The sequence below is a fragment of the Coccinella septempunctata genome, chromosome X (genome assembly GCF_907165205.1).
Source record: "Coccinella septempunctata chromosome X, icCocSept1.1, whole genome shotgun sequence".
Lineage (NCBI taxonomy): Eukaryota > Metazoa > Arthropoda > Insecta > Coleoptera > Coccinellidae > Coccinella > Coccinella septempunctata.
This window is the reverse complement of record NC_058198.1, coordinates 22,086,842-22,110,892: the sequence shown is the minus strand read 5'-3', so window position 1 is coordinate 22,110,892 and position 24,051 is coordinate 22,086,842. Positions and strand designations below refer to the sequence as shown.

The 24,051-nt window shown below is 35.9% G+C and overlaps 3 protein-coding genes across 4 annotated transcripts; all 3 read left to right on the top strand.

Moving 5' to 3' along the window:
- Positions 1 to 7,129: 7,129 nt before the first annotated feature.
- Positions 7,130 to 11,344, top strand: LOC123322116. 2 transcript variants are annotated; one of them, XM_044909960.1, is made up of 2 exons: positions 7,130 to 7,819; positions 10,494 to 11,344. In XM_044909960.1, the coding sequence occupies exons 1-2, from the start codon at positions 7,424 to 7,426 to the stop codon at positions 10,584 to 10,586; spliced, it is 489 nt and encodes a 162-aa protein (XP_044765895.1). In that variant the 5' UTR covers positions 7,130 to 7,423; the 3' UTR covers positions 10,587 to 11,344. The 2 variants fall into 2 exon arrangements, with proteins under 2 accessions (XP_044765895.1, XP_044765894.1); XM_044909959.1 differs by lacking the exon at positions 10,494 to 11,344 and having other exon boundaries at positions 7,130 to 7,314; positions 7,420 to 8,415.
- A 29-nt stretch (positions 11,345 to 11,373) lies between these two features.
- LOC123322379 lies at positions 11,374 to 12,195 on the top strand. Its single transcript, XM_044910324.1, has one exon. The coding sequence runs from the start codon at positions 11,374 to 11,376 to the stop codon at positions 12,193 to 12,195; it is 822 nt and encodes a 273-aa protein (XP_044766259.1).
- Positions 12,196 to 15,258: 3,063 nt separating this feature from the next.
- LOC123322115 lies at positions 15,259 to 18,115 on the top strand. The gene is made up of 3 exons (XM_044909957.1): positions 15,259 to 15,723; positions 17,161 to 17,277; positions 17,334 to 18,115. Exons 1-3 carry the CDS (start codon positions 15,306 to 15,308, stop codon positions 17,348 to 17,350), a joined length of 552 nt encoding a protein of 183 aa, XP_044765892.1. The 5' UTR covers positions 15,259 to 15,305; the 3' UTR covers positions 17,351 to 18,115.
- Positions 18,116 to 24,051: the final 5,936 nt, after the last annotated feature.

Genomic DNA, 24,051 nt, shown 5'->3' with positions numbered 1-24,051 from the left:
TACATCTGTCCTCCAACCAATATGTTGTTTACCATTTTAATTTATGTCTTGGACTAATGAAATTTTCCATTTCAAGTGAAAATTCATGTTATGTTTGTACTACATCTTATAAGTTGCAGCTCGTTTCTGTGTTTCATGACAGTAAGGTTTTCTTGAAATATTTATTTTTCTTCTGCACATGAGTGTCATTTCAGGACAGCCTGATGATGGTATAAGTATTTTGCCGAAATCGATAGCTGATTAAATATATAATTAAAAACCAGTGTGTTCATCTTTTCTTACCAATCATGCAGCTATTCAAAAATGAAACGTCCATTAATATTACTTAAGAGAACATCGTGAAATGCTTTAGAATTGGGGCAACAAACCGAAAACCACGACTGTTTTATTGATTTTAAAAAGAAGTTTTCATTACAATACAACCAAGTTACTCAATTCAACTACAGATTATTCAACCTTATACTATAGGTTATTCAGCTATATGAAAACATGTTATTGAACTTTATACGACAGGTTTATTCAGCCTCACATGACAAGTTATTCAGCGTTAACCGACAAGTTATTCAGCTATATACGACAGGTTATTCAGATATCTAAAACAGGTTATTGAACCTTAAAGGACTTGTTATTCAGCCTAATACGATAGGTTATCCAGCCTTATACGACAGTTTATTCGAGATACGAGGGGTCATTCGAATATATACGACAGATTATTCAATATCATACGACAAGGTATTCAACATTATAAGACACCATTATTGAACCTTATATAACAGTTTGTTTGAATATTTCAGAAAGTTCATTCTCAGTATTAAAAACCAAATAAATAAGTCAGATACTGTTGAAGAAACGTTTTGCTGTCCCACCGAGTATACAAAATTTATATACGGATTATATGAATTTCAGATACGGGGAAACAATTTTTTTTTGGATAGCTTCTACATTTTTAGCCGTTGAGCCGTTGTGGTTACACTAAAGTTTAGCTGGCTAGAGATAGAAGAAACTAACATTAGCAAATAGTTAGCAAGTCAGCCAGTTGTTATGACTTCGGGGGTGCAATTTCATGGAAAATTAGTTAACAGAAGACTGTTGATCTATAGAGTAAGAAAGCAGGAGAGAGACGCTTCTCATTTAAGAAACCTTATGAAGGAAATTGACGCATGGTTTTATTGTACAACCATTCATATTTACAATCAGTTTGCTGGCAAGTTAAAGGGTAGTCCAGTTTATCATGAGCTTTTCAAACACATTGACCAGAGATATCATTTCATCACAGCTGATACGTTTTAGGAAAGGAGTAAAATATATTGCAATGAATTGATATCAGACAAAATACAAAAATTTCGTTAGAGAAATTCTCCTTGTAACATCACGTGATCCGTCATCGACAACTTCCAGTCGTTCAGCTGTCTACTAGCTCGGCCGCCTCAAAGCAATATGTTGAGAGGAAACCGGTTGAAAATAAAATAATTTTCCCGAATACAAAATGTTGAATGATGAATAAGTAAAATCCGTAATTAAATTGTACTTCCGGGATCACTCAATTCAATTGAAAAAAACTCGTTTATCTGATGATAGACCAATTCCTACACAATCCACTTCTTCTAAAATTATTTCAAAATTTCATTAATATTATCTATGGAAAACATTGGTCAAAAATGCAAAAATATCGATAAACTACAAAATTCCATTAATAAAAGCCGCCCGAATAGAGAAATACACGTCAGTGCACCTGTTGGAACAGATGAACTTTGTTCAAATCAATCAATCGGTTGATATGTTGACGTGACTGATAAACAGCTCGAAATATTTCCGAGAAGAACCGGTTCCTGTTACTATGCAGTACAAGCAAGTCAGGAGATTTTTCTCGATTACAACATTGGAATATTTGTGTACTCAGCATCCAGAAAAGCTCAATTTTTGGACAGTGAGGAGATTATCATATGATTATGGCATTTTTTTATCGATGTACCCCAAACGGTGCCAAACATTCAGAGCTTTTTGATTATTCCAACTGTTCGTCAACTTCCGATTTATTTCGATGACATTTGGTTTCAACAGGATAATGCACGAAAAGTGAATTTCTCTAAACGGCGTGTCATTTCTACAAATGGTACGATCAAGTGGCCCTCCTGATCACCAGTTTTATCTCCCAGTATCTAAAAAATTTCGTTCATCCTCCGAAATTGAAGGTTGAAAATAATCCAACTGTGACCAATATTATTTCGAATATACTCGGAGATATGTGGTAATCTGTTCGGGAGAGCTATAAGTTCGTGTTTGTCGCACTAGCGTGGACATAGGTGGGTTGTTTGCAAACTCAATAGTTGAGAATTGTGAATCTTCGATCTGCGATAAACGAGTTGATTTCCCCTTCGGTTGTTTTCTTTCTGTTTTCGAAGAATTTATTCCATTTTCAAACCAGTTAAGACAGAGACGACCCAAATAGGTCGGACGTGGAATTTGTGCCTTTATATTTTTTTGTCGTAAATAATTTCCTCAGATGCAACGGAATGAGGAATATCGAAGAATTTTCCGATCACGCCGGAACGGAACGCAAATTTATGGTTTTATTCTGTTTTTCATCTGTAAGTTACAAATATGTAGCGTACGATCGACAAATTCGTAAATATATTCTGGAAATGAAATGTTCGTGTAACTATCTTCTTTACAGAGTTACGTTTGAACTACTTATCGAAAATAGTTACGGATTCCTGTGAGCTATGGATCACTTGAAACGTCCAGAATTGCTTATGAAAAGTTACAGATTGACTAACAGATGAAAGCAGAATACCACCGTATATCTAAATAATTAGTCCGTTGCGTATCCACCAAAGAGACATCATTTGCTCGGTATTCAGAACGAATAAAGACAGGCTCCTTCCGCTCGTTAGCGAATTCAGAGAGCTTTATGATCTGAGTAATAAAACTCAAATCAACAAGTAAAAATTAACTACAAGAAAGCTATGGCACAACCAGGTTTTCCGAAGTAAAATCTCGATATATGAAAGAAAAATACATTTGTGTGTGAAAGTCATAAAAGAACATAATCTTAATGTTGGTTCCTGAAACCTCTTTGCACCATCTCCTTCCGGTAGTTTAGAGAAATTTTACCGACAAGTGCGTGTTGGAACGAAAATTCGCGTTCCGTTCTGTCGTGGTCCGTTGCCTGCCCGGCCGGTTTACGAAAACTTTTACGATCACGTGCTGTTGCAAGGAGGGCGGAAGTCTCATCGGTCTTTCTATTTTGGACTCTAGGATTTGCGCGCTCTTCTCATGCATCACAAGTCTATCTTCTCAGATTATTTTCCGAACAAGTATATCTTTTTTTCCATAATTTGTTACTTTTCTTACCGACAAATCATTTTATTGTTTCTGAATTGAGGCTATGAGCGGCAAAACGAACCAACCCTCTAAAATTGTATTTTGGGTTGCTTACCTAGTTTGAATCGTGATATTTAAACGAATTTATTACAAAATGGGCTAAACCACCTTGTACTTCTGTTCACTAGATGGCGCCACATATGCACTTTTGGTATTTAGAATAACTGTAATATGTACGGGAGCAAAGTGGACCAAGCCACCAGGTTGGTCCAGTTTGCCATTGAAGAGTTTTTACTGTTTACTGAAAGCGTTGTAGTTCTAACCTATCCTATCTTCGTTGGTACTTTGTGTGTATTAAAATAACGTAACAAAGTAACAAACACTATAGTGTTTATAAGCAGCGATATGGATAACGTAAGTGGTAAGTACTATTTTCGTAAGATAATAACATTGCTTTAAGTTTAGTTCAAATTTAGTGGTTAGAAAAAAACAATAACATAAGAATAAAGTTCTTTTTTGTATCTTTGATGGAAAACAGCCATTTGATTAGGTAGAATTAAAAAAAAAAAAATGTTTTATTTTAATCGTTAGCAACACTTTACTTATGACCAACTCATTTTACTCGTTGGCAACATCTTTTCGTTAGCAACACAATCGTTTTTCTGTTTGTTTGTGTTGTTATCATGGAAGTTTTATGTGGTTTCTATGCTTTGTATATAACAGACAACCATGATAGTTATAACAAAAATTAAATTTTTAACATTTTTATTTCAATTTTCTACGTTTTCCATTAAGGATACAAAAAAATAGCATGTTTTACTCGTAAGAAAAGTGGGTTTCTATCTCGTGAAAACTTAATTTACTTGCTGATCGCTCGTAAATCAATCTGTTTTCACTCGATAGTAAACCACCACTTTTCTTTACTTGTATAACAATCTACTATTATATTTTTTATTTTATTAAAAATTGTCATTACCGAGTTAAGGATATTTTTGTTCAAGATATACCTCTTTCTTTCAGACGTTTTGTCGGATCTAGCACCATATCAAGATTCAGGATCTGAATATGTGCCTTCCGATGAAGACGACCCAAGAATGGCTGTTGAAACAAACAGTGCTATTGATGATGGTGGAAAAGACGATACAGGAAAACAACAGTTCAAACCGAAGAAGCGTATTCGCAATATGGAGAATTGGAAACGAAATTTAAATAAGAAGAAACGATGTGCTGGAGAGCAGTATACAACGCAATTAGGAAAAGTTGTTCCTGCAAAAGTATTCAAACATTTTGAATGTATGTGTCCAAATAAGTGTCATCTCAGAATTCCAGCAGCACGTCAAGCAGAGTTGCATAAAAATTATTATTCTTTAGAAAGCCGTGACTTGCAGACTTCTTATTTATTTGGTTCAATTAAAGTAGTGAATAAATTACGCACTTATACACAAAATCAGGTTTCTAAAAGAAACAACACTAGAATGTATTACTTACCTGATTCAAATGGAATTGAACAAAAAGTGTGCAAAATTTTTTTCCAATCTGTTTTTCAAGTTTCATCCGGTAGACTAGATAGATTGCTGAAACACAAATCAACTGGTTCTCCAGCACCATGTGACAAGCGTGGAAGACACCCACCATCCAATAAAACAAGTATCGAAAGAAAGAATGAAGTAAAGCAATTTATTGAGAGGTTTCCAAGCTATGAATCTCATTATTGTAGACCAAAAAGCAGTAATCGAAAATATCTTTCACCAGATCTAAGTCTTGGTAAAATGTACGAGCTATACAAAAACGATTCAAATAATCCGGTTTCTTTCTATATTTTTCGAAATGTGTTCAACACGGAATTTAATTTGACTTTCCACTCTCCAGTCACAGACTCATGTAAAAAATGTGATCTTTATAATATGCAAATAAAGTCAACAGCTGATGAACTCCTAAAGCATCGTTTAGAAATTGAACGGGAGCTTCATCAAAGGAAGGCCGAAAGTGCTAGGGAAGGTCTAAAGGAAGACACTGAGCTTGCAAAACAAGGAGAAGTTGCTGTTATTTGCTTTGATTTGATGAAGACTTTGCCTACACCGGTTCTAACTACTGGCATTTGTTACTACAAAAGACAACTGTGGACGTACTGCTTTGGTGTTCATGATATGGCTACTAATGATTCATACATGTTTGTATGGGACGAATCAGTAGCTTCTAGAGGCCCACAGGAAATAGGGTCATGCCTTATGTATTACATAAAAAATTTTGTTACTTCAAAGCGAATCATCATGTATTCTGATCAATGCGGAGGACAAAACCGTAATATTAAACTATCGATTTTGTGCAACCACATGGTTGCCTCCCCGGATTTTGTAGTAGAACAAATTGATCATAAATTTTTAGTTAGTGGACATTCATATTTACCGTGTGATCAAGATTTCGGTATAATCGAAAAAGAAAAAAAATTTCATCCCAATATTTTTGTACCAAGTGACTGGTACGTAGTTATTAGAAACGCTAGAAAAAGGAATCCATTTAAAGTAATTGAAATGAAGAGCAATAATTTCATTTCTACAGTGGTGCTTGAAAACAACATCACAAACCGAAAAATTGCACAATCTAAAATGAAAGTTGAATGGCTAAAAATTCAGTGGCTGCAATTCCAAAAGCAAGCTCCTTATTCAATTTATTTCAAATATTCCAACCAGAATGACGTACCGTTTGAAACTGTTGATATAAGTAAAAGAAAATCAAGTGGAGGAGTAACAGAACTGCAAATGCTTTACCCAAACGGAAACGTAATAAACGTTTTTTTTTTTGTAAAAAAGAAAGATCTTCTCCTGCTAATAAAATTTATTCCTCCAGTCTTTCATGAATTTTATCAAAGTCTTCGATCTTCTGCACAGGGAAGAGGAGGGGATTTAGGTGTAGATTCCGATAATGAAGAAAATTAAGATGAATATTTTTTATCGAGTTTTGTACCGTTTGTTTACTTTTTAATATAGGAACAATTTTTGTATTGCATTGAGGTTTTTGTTCAAATAAATTGGTTTTTTGTCATATTAGTTTTATTACATTGTTAACTATCCCACAAAATACAACAATTGCAAAATGGACTAACCCACAACAAAAAACAAAAAAAAAACAATTTTTTAAATTTTTTTCTACTTCTATTAAATCTACAAAATTTTATTCTATTTAAACCAAGTTGCAATTTGTGAAAAGCAAAAAATAAACGGTATAGGCGATTTTCAATTTACAGTACATCTTTCATTCTAATTTTCGGCGTTCACTCGTGAATGGCTTGGTCCATTTTGCCACTCATAGCCTCAATTGAGACCTGGAATTTGCTATAATTTGTTGCTTTTTTTCAAGTGTTAATTCAGTGAATCACCTTTATTTTGAGTTCATCTTTCACATTTAGTGCTGATTAGAGATGTGTAACACTGCGGTACGCCGCCCAATTGCGCCAACTCACTTCACTGCGATGTATCAACTCATTTATTCGAAATCAGTAAGCGCAATGGCGCACAGGCTAGGGTTGTTGAAAAAATATCGATATATCGATATTTTTTGTTCGATATATCGATATTTTAGGGCGATATTTAATATTTCGATATATCGATATAAAATTCGAACTATCGAAAAGGTATAAGAAATCGATATTTTTGCAAAACGACAAATAAAACTTAATTTTTCTCTCTAATATTATTTTGAAATTTTTCCATTATAATAAAACGAAGAAGAAGAAAACATAGTTATTTTATGCTCTAAGGTGACAACCTATAACCTCAAAATGCATTCTTTCTTTCGTTTCGTTTTCGTTTTCGTTACTCGTCTCGTTGACCGGTTAGTTTCTGTTCTTTCTAGATCTAGACTCAAATCAAACTCAAGCTATTTTCAGTATTTTCTATTATATTCTTATTGAGTAAATTCAGTTCAGTAATCATTTCCATTTTTCTTCGTTCATCTGTTGGATTGCCGGTTGTTTAGTTGTCTCTCCTTTAGGTAAGTGTAAACAATGTATATTTTATATTCATAATCATATAATGACTACATAGTGATTAAGACATTGCTGTAGAATAGTGAATTTTTATTATTTCTATATTCCAGAATCATGTCTAGTGTTGTATGGAACTTTTTCAAAAAAATAGACAAACAAAATGTCTCCTGCAACCTTTGTGGAAAAAATTACAAAAGTAGTGGAAACACATCGAATTTATCAGCTCACTTGAAGAGCAAACATCACTATGCGTTCGTGCAAATTAAGACCTCAAACTCAAGGACAAGGGGAGCGAATAAATTGCAAAGTTCAGAGGATTCAGAAACTATTGAACCTCATCCAAAACGAGTAGCACAAGCACATCCAGGTACAGCTATAGCAGGCTGTTCATTTACAAGAGGTTCCACTATGGCTAGTACTACCAGTAGTACTAGTACCATCTCTATCTCTACCGAGGCACCTGCTGATACAGAGGAATGTCCTGAATCTGGGAATAATGATGATACTACTGTGAGTAGGGGAGACTGGGGGAATCCCGGCCGTCGGGGTAATACCGGCCATCGAGATTCCCCTACCCCAATAGGAATTTTCCATAGATTTGTATTCAACGGCCAAGCACATCGAGAAATCTAACCTCAGTATCATTTGGGCAGCTCGGAGGTGATGATTGTTCCTAGTGTTGATCATTTGATGAAATAGACGTGTTGCTTACAAGAAAACTGTGACTTCGAGACGCCATAACTTCAAAACGGTAAGTGGCAAATATAGTTAGCGCATATCAAAATGAACTGAATACTCTTGGTGATCATCCACTTCACTCAAAAAAGGTATTCCTCCACACATTTTTTCATATCGTGATTATTGTTGAATGACTGTTTGCGGGTAATTCCGGCTCTTGCCTTGCGGGTTTTACCGGCCCGGCCGGTATTACCCCATAGATAGATTTTGAATTTTTTCCCAACTTTCAGATGCCGAGGACATACAAAAGGAAGACCGAAAAAGCTTCTTGGACTTCGGAGACTCTGAGGGAAGCTTTGTCAGCTATACAAAATGGGCGTGCTGTTCGGGAAGTGTCAAGAAGTTTTGGGATTCCGAGAGCGACTCTCCAAGACCGTATTAGAAATGGCAATGTTTCGAATCCTCGATTGAGACGATGCCCTATATTTAACCAAGAGCGAGAAAATGAATTAGCAAATCAAATAATTAATCTCTCTAAGCTATTTTTTGGAATAACGCCGGCACAAATCCAGCAATCTGCCTACACATACGTCAAACTTAATAATTTGAAGAGTCCTTTCAAGGAGGAAAAAGGGGTAGCAGGTCGAGACTGGCTGGAAGGATTTTTACGGCGGAACCCACAAATTAGGCTCAGGAAACCGGAAGCTACTAGCGTTAATCGAGTGACAGCGTTTAATAAAGAAGAAATCGGTATATTTTTTGCTAACCTGAACAAATTAATGGACGAATATAAATTTTCCCCAGCACGCATATTCAACGCAGATGAAACAGGTATCACCACCGTACAACGTCCAAGCAAAATATATGCGGAAAAAGGACAAAAAAGAGTTGGCTACTTAACAAGTTGGGAAAAGGGCAAAACTACAACAGTTATGTGCTCTTTCAGCGCATCCGGAATGTATGTGCCCCCTATGTTCATTTATGCAAGGAAAAGGATGGCTGATCATCTAAAGAATAATGGACCACCCGGTGCTATCTATCGCCGTTCTGACAATGGATGGATAACAGAAGATTTATTCGTTGAATGGTTGAAGCACTTTCAAAATTATGTTAAGAGTTCGAAAGAAGATCCAGTTTAATTATTGCTGGATAATCACTCTAGTCATTGCTCACTAAAGTCTTATAACTTCTGCAGAGAAAAAGGTATTGTTATGTTAACGATTCCACCCCATACATCTCATCGTATTCAACCGCTGGATGTTACGTTTTATGGTCCATTAAAGACAGCATATAACTCAGAATGTGATAAGTTCATGAGGAATCACCCTGGAGAAAAAATTACGCCCAACATCGTTGCGGATTTGTTCAACAGAGCTTTCGGGAGAGTTGCAACTATCGAAAAAGCAACCAAAGGTTTTGAGGTAACAGGAATATTCCCTGTCAACCAGAATGTTTTCACTTCAGAAGATTTCGTACAGGCTGAAAACTTGAAAACTTCAAGCTCGAATGAGGCTCAACCCGTAGAAATAGAAGATAATGGACTTGCAAAGGATAGCACATCATTCACTGAAATCATACCGGTTCCTGGATGTTCTGGAACTGGAATCGCTCTGAAAAAAGGAAATAAAAATGGAAAAAAACAACACTCTCAAATTTTCACTACTACTCCCATGAAAACGCTTCTAGAAGAAAAACAAAATGCAAAAGAAGAAAAGCTGCGGAAAAATAATCGTTCTCGGGAAGAATCAAAAATAAGAACTGTGAAAAGACAGGTTTTTAGCAATTTTGCTGATAATAACGTTTCAGAGGACAAAAATAACAACACTGTCACTAAACAAAAACCAGAGCTCAGGGACAGATCCAAAGTAACCTACAATTTGAATAGCGACGATGAGGACAAAGAAAACTCAGATGTTGAAATCAATGAAGACATCTGTATAATGTGCGGCGAATTCGGAAAAGATAGGGAACTTTGGATAAGGTGTGTCCATTGTTCTGGGTGGGCTCATAAGGCTTGCACCGATGGAGAGGCTAAGAAAATCTTCATTTGCGATTTCTGCCAATGAACAGTTTAATGGCGGCCCCGGCCGATATTACCCCCACGGTGCGGGTAATGCCGGCCACTTAGTAATTTTTTGAAAATTCATTATGTTGCTACTACTTATTTGTACCCTTCTGTTTTTTTTTTATAAATTTTGTTTCTGAATGTCTTATCTTTGATTTACACCAACCCGTTTCCTTCTGAATCAATAAACCTTCATGAAATTCCAAATTTTCCTTAGGGGGCCGGTAATCCCCCACTCTCCCCTACATATTACAAATAATATTTATGTAAGACTAAGTGGCTTTAGTGTTTCCCTATAAACTGATAGTCAGCTTACTCATGATGAAAAGTTGGAAATGGGTGGTTTTTGATCAATTTAGATTTTGCGTTTTGAATTGATACCTTTTATTTTTTATGACAAATGTAAAGATTATGTACGAATGACAATCGGTTTATTTTCAGACTGAAGAAAATCAGAATAGAGATGTGTGGAAACAGGCCACACTTATGGATGTATTGGAAAGAAGTTCTAGTTATGAAGGTATTTTTCAATGATATTAATATTACTATATTGTTTATATATTAGCCCTATTCTTTATGTTCTGATTTTATTATTTTGCAATTCATTTGGTGGTCAAAAAAGCAGCCAAATAAATCAAGCCTTGATTTATATGATTTGCAAGGACCATATGCCCCTATCCTGTGTGGAAAAATGTGTATTTAAGAAGCTAATGAGTGTCACTTGTCCACGGTATAAAATTCCATCAAGATCGACTGTAAGCCAACAACAATATTGAATATTATATCATATTTATTTTGTCATTCATTTCTCATTACACATAACTGGCTTACTCGAACAAAGGTATGCCACCACAAAAGCAATACTTATGAGGAAATTGAGTGAAGTGAAGAATATCGCCCTAACAAGCGATATATTAACACTCACTAACTCGACAAGGAGTTTTATTGTGATGACGACCCATTTTTTGAATACTGTGGATGACTGCATTCCGGAACAAGAAATGGTGACATTGACAGCACAGAGAATGTATCAGGTAAAAGATAAGAAAAGAATAATGTAAATATTATAAGACCTGCTTGCCACTAAGCTAAATTCAGAACTAAATTCAGCATACTGAGAAGAGGCTGTAAGTTGTGAACTAAAACTGGATTTCTTTCTTCTGTAGGCACATACAGCAGATTATATTGAAGAATGTTTTGAAAACATCACCCAAGAATTCAAAATAGAAAAAAACACATTCTGTCAATAACAACAGATGGTGGGGCAAACATAGTGGCTGCTGTGAAGCAGTTCTTGGGAGATGGAAGGAGAATTCCATGCATGGCGCACTTATTGAATTTAGTTGTGGATGGTGCCATAAAAGAGAATGCAAGGATTTTAGAATTGGCAAATAGGGTGAAAACGATTGTTACCTATTTTAAACAATCAGTGAATGCAATGGATGATTTGCGAGCAGAACAAGAGGGCCAGAAGAAAGAGGGACAAGTATTGACGCTTATCCAATCTGTGAGTACTAGGTGGAATTCCTGTTTGGATATGCTGGAGAGGTTCAGTGCGTTGTCAGCCATTGTGGCTAAGATTTTGGCCACAAGAAGAAACACACCTGACATGGTAACATCGGCAGAGTTAGGTGTTATAAGGGACTTAATTGTTCTGCTCACCCCATTTAAACAAGCTACTGAGGAGGTTAGTGGAGATCAGTACGTGACTGCTAGTTTAGCAATTCCCATTGCAAACTTACTGCAGAAAGGTTTGGAGCAGGTAAAACCTTCTTCAGAATTAGGTTCTGCAATGCAAAAAAGTTTGCATAACTTGGTAATTGCTAAACTAGAACCACTAGAGCGCAATCCCTATCTGTCAAAAGCAACGATGTTGGACCCTCGTTTAAAGCGGATTCATTTCAAGTCATCTGTTGCTGTTTCTACAGCTATATCGGAGTTGACCAGGGAAATACGTGCTGAACACAGGCGCAGGGGGCAACTTTCCCCTGAACACACAACAACTACTGCAGTTTCGGACTCTGAAAATTCTCCGCCATCATTGTGGTCTGGGTACGAAAAGATTGTGACAGATATTGTTGCAGCTTCAGCTAGCACAAGTTCACATGCAACATCTTCTGGTGGTGGATGCCTAGCGAACTGAAGCAGTATCTGGATCAGACAATCATTCCAAGAAAGGAGAATCCTACCAAATTCTGGCATGATTGTCGCCATTTCACGCCTGTACTATCAGAAATTGCTCTGAAGTACTTGGTACCCTCTGCGTCCTCTGTTTCGTCAGAGGGGGTGGCATCAGCTGTGAATCTAACACTTACTGTGTCAACCAAAGAGTATTTTAATCATTGCTTTTTATTTCAAATAATTATTCTATTTATTAGGTTTACCGAAATGATCGTGTCGACTCACTGTGTGACCGCAAGGCGCAAGATTCAACTCAAGTGTTGGGTGCGTATTTGGATGTGTATGGAACCAAAGAGGAATCTTTGATGGAACTCAACATAATTTTCTATAATATTCTCGGTATGCGCTTGCGCTTTCTTATCGTTTGAATTGAATTTGACATGTTTATTCTAACCTCAAATATATTGTATGGTTTATGTGAAGACGCATTATTCTGAATAATTCAATACATATATAATATCTTTATTATCGCCTGTGATTAGTGCTTTTCAAAGAATGGATTTAAATGAAACACTATTGCCATTGGCAGGAATCATTATTGCTACCTTAATGTTAAGTGTTTCTTTGGAATTAAAACGGAAGAAATTAATAAAGAAGAGGAATCCACCTAGAAAATGGTTTTCAAAAAGGGGATCACATGGTTTGGGAATTTTAAAAATGGTAAATGACGAATTTACGTTGGAAGATGCTGACTCATTTAGAAATTTCTTCAGAATGAGCAAAGAAACATTCGATTTTTTACTGATTTTAATTGGAAAAGATATAGTGAGAGCCGAATTGCCAATGCAAATGTTTCGAATTTTAGGAATAATATTACGATTCCTAGCTACCGGTGAGTTTTTTCGTACACTGATGTTCAGTACCAGGGTTCATGAGAGCAGTATATCTGGATTTGTACCCGGAGTGTGTAGGGCAATACACGAACAGTTGAGAATTAACCATTTAAAGGAATATACTCAATTTAAAAACATTAGTTGGTAATAATAGAATGATCACGCCTAAACAGGGATGCAATGAATAAAATAATAAGTATAAATTCAGATGCATACCACCCGCCGATATGAATATCAACAAGTGTTACGATCTGAATTGAACTAGCCAATTTGCCATCGTCAAGGCCCCAACAGAGCAACAGTGCTATGTTGCTCTGATGAGGTCAAATGAGACCGGAGCCATGGTCAGCATCTGCTTTTCTTCGATGGAGCGTACTCCATTTGGGGCCTTGACGATGGCAAATACAGAGATATTCCATATATCTGGTTCAATATTATATGGAACCACGAATGAAATCAGAAAAAGATTTCTGAGTCGGCGGAATATTTTTTATAATCTTTTCAGGGACCTCAATGAAAAAATTATTGAGTTCATCAGGAGAGTTGAACAAGTATCACAGAGATCTGTTATCTCCGTTATCCTGGCGTATTTTTGGTGGATTTTTTGGCTTCAAAAATCCGAAATTTAGTTTGATGAGTTCGGAAAAATCTCTACTTTTAAGTTTTTTTTGAAGATTTGATAAAGCTGTTGAGGAAACTGATTGATTTTCTACATTAGATTCTGGAATCCTGAAATTACGAGATTATAAAAACAACATCATGTGTAAATGAAGTGCTTATCGCATTCACACCTGTGCGCCTTGCATTGCTCTCGTTGAAGATCTCCAGTGGCGTGGTATATTCCTGAATAGTGGATTTTGTGCATGTTGCGGAATACAATGGAGTGCACTATCTGTAATCAGATTAAACAACCACATAAGGACGTAAAGTGTCCTTGCTTTCCTTGTGACAGTTGTAGAAATCTAATATGTCTTGACTGCAGTGGATTGTCATCGTCTGAGATCAAATGTTTGCCTCTGCAGAGGAGAGTATTGAAGTTTCTATGTGAGAAGTGTCGAAATTACGACCTTGCGATTATCCTGCAGAGCACCATAGGAGACAAAGAGAAAATTATTCAGGAACAAGATGTAATAATAAGTTTACTCAAGGAAAAGATATCACGTCTGGAAAGTCTGGGCGGAACTGCGGGTACTAGATCGTATTCTCAGGTTGCTGGGGGATTCATGAACCAGCAGGATAAGATAAGATACCCTGAGATAATTATAAAACCTAAACGTGTGCAATCAGGTGAGCAGTCAAAGAAAGATTTGGAAGAATGTATCAAGCCATCAGAGTTAAAGATTGGAATAGCGAATTTCAAAGTTGTGAAAAACGGAACGATGATGGTGAAATGTCAGAGTAAGCAGGAAGTGGAGACTTTAAGGAGAGCAGTATCACAGAAGATGGACAAATCTTACAACATTGAGGTGTCGAGATTGAGAAGACCCAGAGTTAAAATTGCCAACATTGCAGAAGAATATAATATGGATGAACTGGCGGAACTTATAAGGGAACAAAATAGAATAAATGGTGAAGTAGAGGTAAAATTTATTAGAAAAGGTGGCAAAAATGGTTTCAAAACAGCGTACTGTGAATGTTCCCCTAGGGCTTATAGAGATATAATGAAACTTGGGAAGATATGCATTGGATGGAGAAGATACCCTGTATATGAAGATGTGACGATTCCGCAGTGTTTTAAATGCCAAGGATTTTTCCATAAGCAGAATAACTGTACAAAGGATATAGTTTGTCCGTTGTGTTCCGAGTGTCATGGTGAAAAAGATTGTCCGGGCAAAAAAATGTGCTGTAAAAATTGTATAATATCCAACGAAAAGTATAAAACTTCGTACTCCACTGACCACTATTCGTTTGATCGTTGTTGTCCAACCTTATCATATCATGTGGGGACGTTAAGAACAAAAACTGATTATAGCGGGGAAGAAGAACAACAATAAACAAAATAATGAATCAATTTATAAGAGATACATTGCACGAACCGGAAAGAAATGGGCAGTTGGAGAATATGTTGGAGTATAATATGGTTTCAGCGATGGCTGATTTTAGAATTTTTCACCAGAATATAAGGAGCATAAACAGGAATCTCGATACACTTAAAGTTTATTCAACACAGGTCAATGACCCTTTTGATTGTATTGTTCTTACTGAAACTTGGCGTATTGAAAGTTTCGACCTACTTCAGATGAAGGATTATGATTTATTGTATAATGAGGGCATGGTCAATAGGGCAGATGGTGTTGTGGTTTTCATCAAGAGTTGTATGAGATATACTTACGAGGTTGTAGACATTGGGAGATGTAAAGCAATAGAAATAAAAATTGTAGAAAGAGGGCATACATTAGTGATAACTGCTATATACAGGTCGCATGAATTGATTGATGTTGACTTTGTAGATGATTTTTTTCTGTATTTCAATAGAATATCTTCATTCACCACCTCTTTCCACGTAATCGTTGGAGACATTAATATAGATATATTGAATCAAAGTGTTATTGCGTCTCGATATCTTGATCTCTTGTATGAAAATGGCTTTGAGGCTATGATTACCACAATCACAAGGCCGGAAAGTGCTACATGCTTGGATCATATCTTCTTGAAAGGTAAAAACAATAACTTGAACTGTAGGTCTTATACTGTCAAACTCAATGTGACTGACCACTTCGCCACCATATTGGGGGTGCCTTTCGAACATCAAAACAATAAAAGTGGCAGCAGCCAACCTAGGTACAAGTATTTTATTGATTATAAGCAAGTGAGCAAATGTCTGGGTGAATTTGATTGGAGTAAATTTTATCAGATAATTGATGTGAATGAGTCTACTGATTACTTTGTTGACACCATAAAGGAAGAAATTGAAAGGGCTACCAAAAAGGTCAAAATGAAGAATAGTAGTGTAGGGAGAAAGGCTTGGATCACTGCGGGACTTGTGACTTCAATTGCAAGGAGGAACAAATTATTTCGAGCATATAGGGTGGACCAAAAGAATATGGAATTAAGAAGGGAATACACATACTATAGGAATAGACTTCACCAATTGATAAAAGTAGCAAAGGAGAATTATTTTAAGAATAAATTTGACAACTGTGGATATGATAGTACATCGGTCTGGAAAACTATAAAGTCTATGAATGAAAACTATAACAGAAGATGTGAGATCAACGAGATTATAGGGTCCAACGGTGACTTGGTGACTGAGAAGTCTGATATTGCAAATGAATTTAATGACTTCTTTGCTTCTATCGGTAAGAATCTGGCAGAGGCTGTGCGGAAACCCATGAGAACATCAATAAAAAGAAAATATCTGAGGGACTCATTCTTCCTCACACCAGCAACTGAGTGGGAAGTTGGTGTTGCAGTCAGATCATTGAGGGACGGAAAAGCTCCGGGAATGGATGGAGTGAGGTCGGAGGTCTTGAAGATGACATCAGAGCAAATATCTGCCCCCCTAACACACTTGATAAACAAGATATTTCAGTTGGGTGAAGTACCTAGGGCATTTAAAGAAAGCATTATAAAGCCGCTGTATAAAAGTGGAGAGAAAAATATATTATCAAACTATAGACCTATCACGTTGATAAGCTCACTAGCGAAAGTTTTTGAAAAATTGTTGAAAAATCGTCTAGTGAAATATATGGAAAAGAACCAGCTGATTTCTCCAAGACAGTTTGGTTTCAGGAAGGGTTTGTCTACACAGGATGCTGCGGTGTTTTTGACTTCAAGAATATATCGAAGTCTTGAGGGAGGTAAAAAGTCAATGGCAGTGTTCTTGGACCTTACAAAGGCCTTTGACACGGTGCATCACGGGCAATTGTTGCAGGTTTTGTCGGATATGGGTTTACGAGGAATTGTGGGGGATTTACTGACTAGTTATTTGAAAGGAAGAGAACAGTATGTGCAGGTGGGTTCCAACCGTAGTGGTAGGAGAATTGTCGAATATGGTGTTCCGCAGGGTACAGTGCTCGGTCCCATTCTATTTATTCTTTACATGAATTGTATACTTGATATTGACACGGAAGGTATAATTTCTAGCTTTGCAGATGACACTGTGGTCTTTTATGAGGATGAAACATGGGATAAATTGAAAAGGAAAGTAGAAGTGGATTTAAGGTGCTTGATAGATGCATTCAGTGCCAGATTTTTGACGGTTAACTTCAGTAAGACATGCTTTTTGACATTCAGCTGCTATGCTACAAATATCTCCAATTTTGAGAAACTGAGCATATGTAAGGATGGTGCAGTTATTGAGATCTTGAAGAGCCATCAGGTAAAATACCTTGGTATCATAATAGACTCACATATGAGATGGAATTTACATATAGAGAGAATGATATCAGCTCTAAGAGGATTACTACAGAAATTTAGGTTTCTGAAACGAGTTCTAGACTCTCCAAGGATGAAAATGATATACAATGCTTTGGTTGAAGGTAGACTAACTTACGGAAACTTGTTGTGGGGGTCGGCTGCAAAATGCTATATTGTGAGATTGGAGAGAATGCAGAAAAGGTTGCTGAAGTTAATAATGGGAAGGCCGAGAGATTATCCTTCGGACAGACTCTTTAGGGAGGCAGATGTTCTGGATATAAAGCAACTATTTTTTCTGAGATGTGTAACGGCAAAATATAGAGAAAGGTTACAATTGGATTATGTAGAACATAACTATGAGACCAGGTGTGTTGCACAGCATAAAACCAGAACAGCCTTTTTCTCCAGCACTGTGGGCCGTCGATCGTTTGAATATCTAGGAAATAGATTATTCAATTTTTTACCATGTGATGTAAAAAATTCTAATACAAGAAGACTGTTTCTTATGCGGACAAGAACTTTCCTCAGGGAGCGATCAAGAGACCTTGTTAGCTGCTTGATAGGATGAGTGACGGTGCTTTATTTCTGGGGTGATGTCAGTGGGATTTTGATTCTGGTTGGATGAGCTGGCATGGCGGTATTATTTGGAGAAGATTGGTCCCACGCTCAGGCAAAGCCTTAGTGGGAAAATCTTTTGATTATTTGGCATATTAGGGAGGGAATGACATATTTGAATTTTTTGTGTATATTCTTTTGTTTTTTTGTTTCTGTAAGTTTCGTCAAATAAACATTATTATTATTATATTATTATTATTATTAGAAAGCCGGCTATCACTCTTATCCCGTTTATTCGATAAGTTAGTACTATTTCGCACCAAGTTTCAAATCGCTTTAGGACAGTAGTTTTGTTTCCGGAGATAGCTATCATTATATTCCTTTTTAGCTTTTTTAAGTTCAGCTAGAAAGAGAGAGCAACACCAACTCCCCAGATGAAATTCACCTGCCTGGGCAAAAACAGCAAAAAAAAATTGATATCGAAAGTCCATGTTGTAACGCAAGTCAGCTTGAACACCAAGACGATAAGGAAGAGCTCCGCCGTGAAGTCGACTCTGACATCAGGAGATACGTTGCTGAACTGGAAGGACCAGATACCAGATGGCTTGAAGATGAAAAATCTGAAGCTCTGAAAAATTACCCGATGCAGCATGACATGACCACAATTGAAGAAGTAAAATCAGAGAGTTCTACTCCGGTAAAGCCTGTGAAGAAGCCAGGAAAAGATTTGCAATGGCACTTCCTCATCACTGTAAGGAAATACAAGTACGAAAATGTAAATTGTGAAACAGGATTTTTATTGCCTGCTTTTGATGCTCTAGAAGCCATCGTTAAGAATTCAAATAAACAAATTATCTGTTCCCTTTTATTAGATGAAATGTCTATAAGAAAACAAATTGATTTTGATGGTTACAAGACATGGGGCTCATGTAAGTGTTGGACTTGGCATAGAAAATGATGAAATGCAAGTAGCAAGCGAAGCTCTTGTTCTTTTTGTAGTTTCACATACATTTCATTGGAAGATGCCAGATGCCCATGTATTTGTTTCCTCTACAACATCTAAAGAAAAAGCAAACATAATAAACATGATATTGAAATTGAAAAAACATCTGTTACTTGTAATGGTCCAAATGTGTATTTCAGTATAATAAAAGAACTTGATTGCAATTTTGTTCATGTTCATGAGATGAAGAAATGGTTTGAACATATAGTAGATAATACCAAAAAAATTTATAGTGTACTGGATGCATACCACATGCTGGAACTTGTGAGGAATAATTTTGCCAGTTTACAGCAATTCAAAGATCTTAATGGAGAAATCATAAATTGGAAATATATAAAACAATTACATGAGTTGGAAAAACAAGAGGGTGTACATATAGCCATTAAGCTGAAACGTGCACATATAGAATGATTTAGGCAGAAGATGAAGGTGAATAAGGTGATGGAATTTGAATTCACGAAACTGATTATGTTTGTTTCAGGTTAATTTAGCAGCCCAAACTTACAGCAATAGTATTGCTAATGCTATCGAATTTATCTCCGGAACAATAAAATCGAAAGAATTCGAAGGCAGTGAAGGAACTGTTCAGTTCATCAGTAGAATTGACAGTTTGTTCGATATTTCAAATTCAAGAGACTCTCATCGTAAAGGTATCCAAATAATTTGGAAACTCTTTTCTGTTTTATAAGGGAAGTTTTCGAAAATGAGCTGTTTCTGTTGAAATGAAATCTATTTTCAGGAATCGCAACGGCTGGACCAGTGATCCAAGTTACTTCCAATTTATGAGGACTTTCAGAAGACTTCTTGTACATCAAAAAATGAATCCAAGCAAAAGTCGTAACTGCAGGGTGGAAGTGGATGTTTCAATTAAAAGAGATATAACTTTGTTCCATCCCACTCTCCATCAGACCATGACTTTAATTTATTCGATGAAGTCATTGATCGGAATACCCTCAAATGTGGTTACTTATATAAGTGGATATGTAATTAAAATGCTCGAAAAAATCCATAAATGCGATTACTGTCTTCAGGAAATTGAATCTGCAACTGATGTTGTTAGCGAAGAATCGTATTCTTTAATATCTTTCAAGAAAAGAGGTAAAATAAGAGGAATAATTAATATGAAACTGAGATGATTTAATTTTTTGTTTGTTTCAGAGGGACTCCATGTACCATCATATGGAGTTATAAGAATATGTCAAAATATAGATGGCAATCAGGAATTTTATAATTTCAACGGAAAATAGAGTTCCAAGAGATGAACATTTCTCTGAAGCATTTGCGAATATTAAATCCCGAAAATTCTATAATCGAGTTGATGATTTATTCCTTTTCTTGATTAAACATTTTTTTAGATTCTTCCGTGATTGGCCGACATCATGGCTTCCTTTTAGTGAAAAATATTGCCAGATCTTATGCTAAAATTGGAATATTCAATCTGTGTGAAAAGTTCACTGAAAACATTCAAGGTCCTGCAATTAGAAGAAAACTTCATCACTCGATTTTATACAGCAATCAATAATGGATATACACTGTATGAATAAAATAAACTGAATATTGTTTTTTTTTCCTTTTATCATATGCAATAAATATGCAATGCCAGTAGATACTGAAAATTGAAATTATTATTAGCTTTCATCATATCATGGCTTACTTTCAATGAAATATACTGGATTAAAAGCCAATTTCACGAAGAATATAAACCGAAATTTTGATTTGCGATTTCTATATTTCGAAGTTTCCATTTTGTGTGTGTTGTTAGGCAACAATTTTTCCCACTGATTTGAATGATTTGCTCTTAACCATGATCGAAGTAGAAGCATTTCGATTATTCGAAAAATTTCGAAATTGAGTTTGATATGAAACTGAGAGAGAAAATCCAAAAAACTTTCAGAAAAAGTCAACCATACTCCTTTTATACTTGCATCACAATATGTTCTTCCAATTACAACTAAAAAGAATATTCAAATTTCTGTTATCTTGAATTGTACCAGGACTTCTTCTTGATAAAAAATTTCATATTGGGAAATTCAAGGTCCTGCAATTAGAAGAAAATTCCACATTTTGATTTCATAAAGTAATAAATTGAATAGTCAATTAAACTAAAAATTATTGCTAACCTTCATCATTTGTTACAAACGCTTGAAAATAATTTAAAAGGATTTATTGCTGCAGATTGTAACATGTTCAATATTTGCACATTTCGTATGAATTCTACTCTGTAAAGAAAAAGAAAAGAAAACATTATTTCCTTTGTTGACTAGTGTAGCATCCATTGCTTAGTTGGAATTTCTAATAATAAATACGTCCAAGTTCCTGTTAATCTTTCTTTCATTATTTCCTTTGTTGATATTTCTGCTATTCATATTGTGTTGTACTAAGACAATTAGAAACGAATTGATCAAAAATCTTACATAAAGTAGGTTGAGAAACCATATCGAAAGAAGCGTTATTAACGAAATCATAATATTCAATTATTCTCCAATTTATGAACTGGCAAATGGCAGCCTTCAATTTTAGCCACTTCGCGCAGGTTGAAGCTCCTTCCCTCCTCTATATCTCTGAATATACTAGATGTCGTTTTATCGACAAATTTTTGCCAAAATATCGTAAGGCATAAGTCGAGTAATTGAGGTTTACGATGTTTTGGCGAAAATGTATTATTGTATCCCAAAGTGTACCATCGATTAAACAATAGGAGAATTGGGGTATCCTACGAATATCCTGCCCAGTAATTCCTAGGGATAATGTCGGTCGCGCCTTTCATTAAACTAAATAATTACTATTCTCGGTATGATGAAGATTAAAAGACCACTCTAGAAGACTAGTATTTTCCTTTTTCGTAAACACCCCTTACTTCCTCAATATTCTCGGTATTCTTAGATCTGAATACCCAGTGGATTGGTTGCCTCATTAGTTTTTTGGAAATTCCGTGAACTCAATAGTTTCTGGAGTAAAGTTTGCATTATGGGTAGTAATAAATTCCAAAAATTTCTGTAGCGAAATGAACTGAATCTAACCAAAATTTCACATCCCCTCCCAACGAATTTTGGCTAGGTCCACATCAGTTTCTTTTTCACAGTTTGAATTCCGATTTGAATCTGAAAGTGCGCACACAGTTCACAGTGTCGTGTAGTAGAAAGTTTCAGTTCAAGTTAATTATATCGAAACGTTTTTCGTTGTTTTCTTTCAATTTCATCTAATAATCATGGCACCCAAACAGAAAAAATCTATTTTTTGGAAGTATTTCACCGAAGTGGATAACCGAGTGCTTCTCACCTTTCTCAACTTCATATATTTTGGAGGCACAACTAATTTAAAACAACATCTTCTAGGGATTCTTCCATTCCATATGAAGGAAGATGAGGAAGATAAAAACCCTGAGGCAGAAAGTGAAATCGTTAAAGATATTGCAATTCCAGCTACTTCACAGGCAGCCCCTTCAAATTTGGATGCAATACCAGGTCCTTTCTGAGGAAGAACGGAACAAATTCCCAAAAGACCAGTAAGTCAACTGAAACTTACCGCTGCAAGAAGTTCGACTCAACTTTTGAAAACAAAAATTGTCGAAATTGACAGGAAACTTTCAAATATGAAAATCACACATCTTTCGCTTGTTTAGGATAAAGGATTTCTCGAATATTCGAATGAACTGTGCCCATTGTATAAACCTCCTAGCAGAAAGCCATTGAACTATTCTTTGTTACCCCCTTTGTTAGCCTATGAGGAAGCAGTTTAATGAAGAATATGCTGAGTACAGTGAAATATGTGTCGCTAACAACAGACATTTAGAAGAAATCTTAAGGCTCGTACTTAATGGCGAGCAGCAACAGCAACGGTCATAAAAATCCCATAAAATTTTACGACGTTGCATGTTGCACCAGTGAGTACGTTGGGAAGCACGGTTTTTCTTTCCTTTGAGAGTGGCGAAGACTGACAAGTCTCGTATCGCTTCGAAGTCCGCGACGAACGAGGAAGGTCGTAAAATTTAATGGGATTGTTATGGCCGGTTGCTGTTGCTGCTGGCCAGTGAGTACGCGCCTTTATATCTCAGTGACTTCACCCTTCCTTTAGGAAGCGGAACTAGTGACACGTGTTCTGGTTACCAGAGAACTACCAGGCTCTCACACAGGTGTGAGAAATGAAATGTATGGAACAAATCAAATCCATCAAATTATCTTCCATATAAAGAGAAATCATCGCCAAAGCAACCATATATCAAAGAAATTCGGAACTCTGGTGGATAAAAAAAAAAAAAAGAATTACTTCTTCACACTTCTACAGAATATGTCGATGTAAGAAGACAAATTATAAGGAAAATATAAAAAAGCAAATAAGAAATCCTATTGTACCCAACTGCACACCAGTAAATCATGGCATAGAAAATGAAGAATTAGGAAAAGACAAATATGGCGAGATTACCAATGCTAAATGTTAATTAAGTGGATTGATGATACTCAAACAGATCCGTTTCTGGCATGGTTTCCTGACGGTTTGATATCTCCTGATGAGATCATAGAAAGAAATTAAATGCCTCATTTAGTCTAAGAAATGAGGATCGTAATGAAATCAAATTAAAAATTTTTAGATGAATATCTTAAACTTATATCTAATAGTGAATATTATTATCAAATTTAGGGATTATTGAGTATTCCTGATCGGCAATGGTGTGACTTGATCATATACACATTCAAAGGGGTGAATATCGTGAAAGTACAAGGGAATAAAGCATTATGGGAAGAAAACGTGCTCCCGAAATTGAAATCCTTTTATTATTTCGATTTTCTGTCGTATATATATTCAAGGCGAAGAAAATATATTGGACAAATCGGCTGACAGAAAATTGGGGATTTCTTCCGAAACGACAAAAATATACCTGATGGCTGGAAAACAAAAAGTAGATCAAGAGGAGAGTCAGAACATAACTACGTTGTTGCATTTTTCGGAAGGGTATCCTGTCCTGTTGGTGAAATAGAGATTAATTATTTCCTAGTCCCAACTGCGGAAATTCACGCAGATTTTTAAATCTGACTGATTAAGTCAACTTGAAAATCATTCTGATATGGAA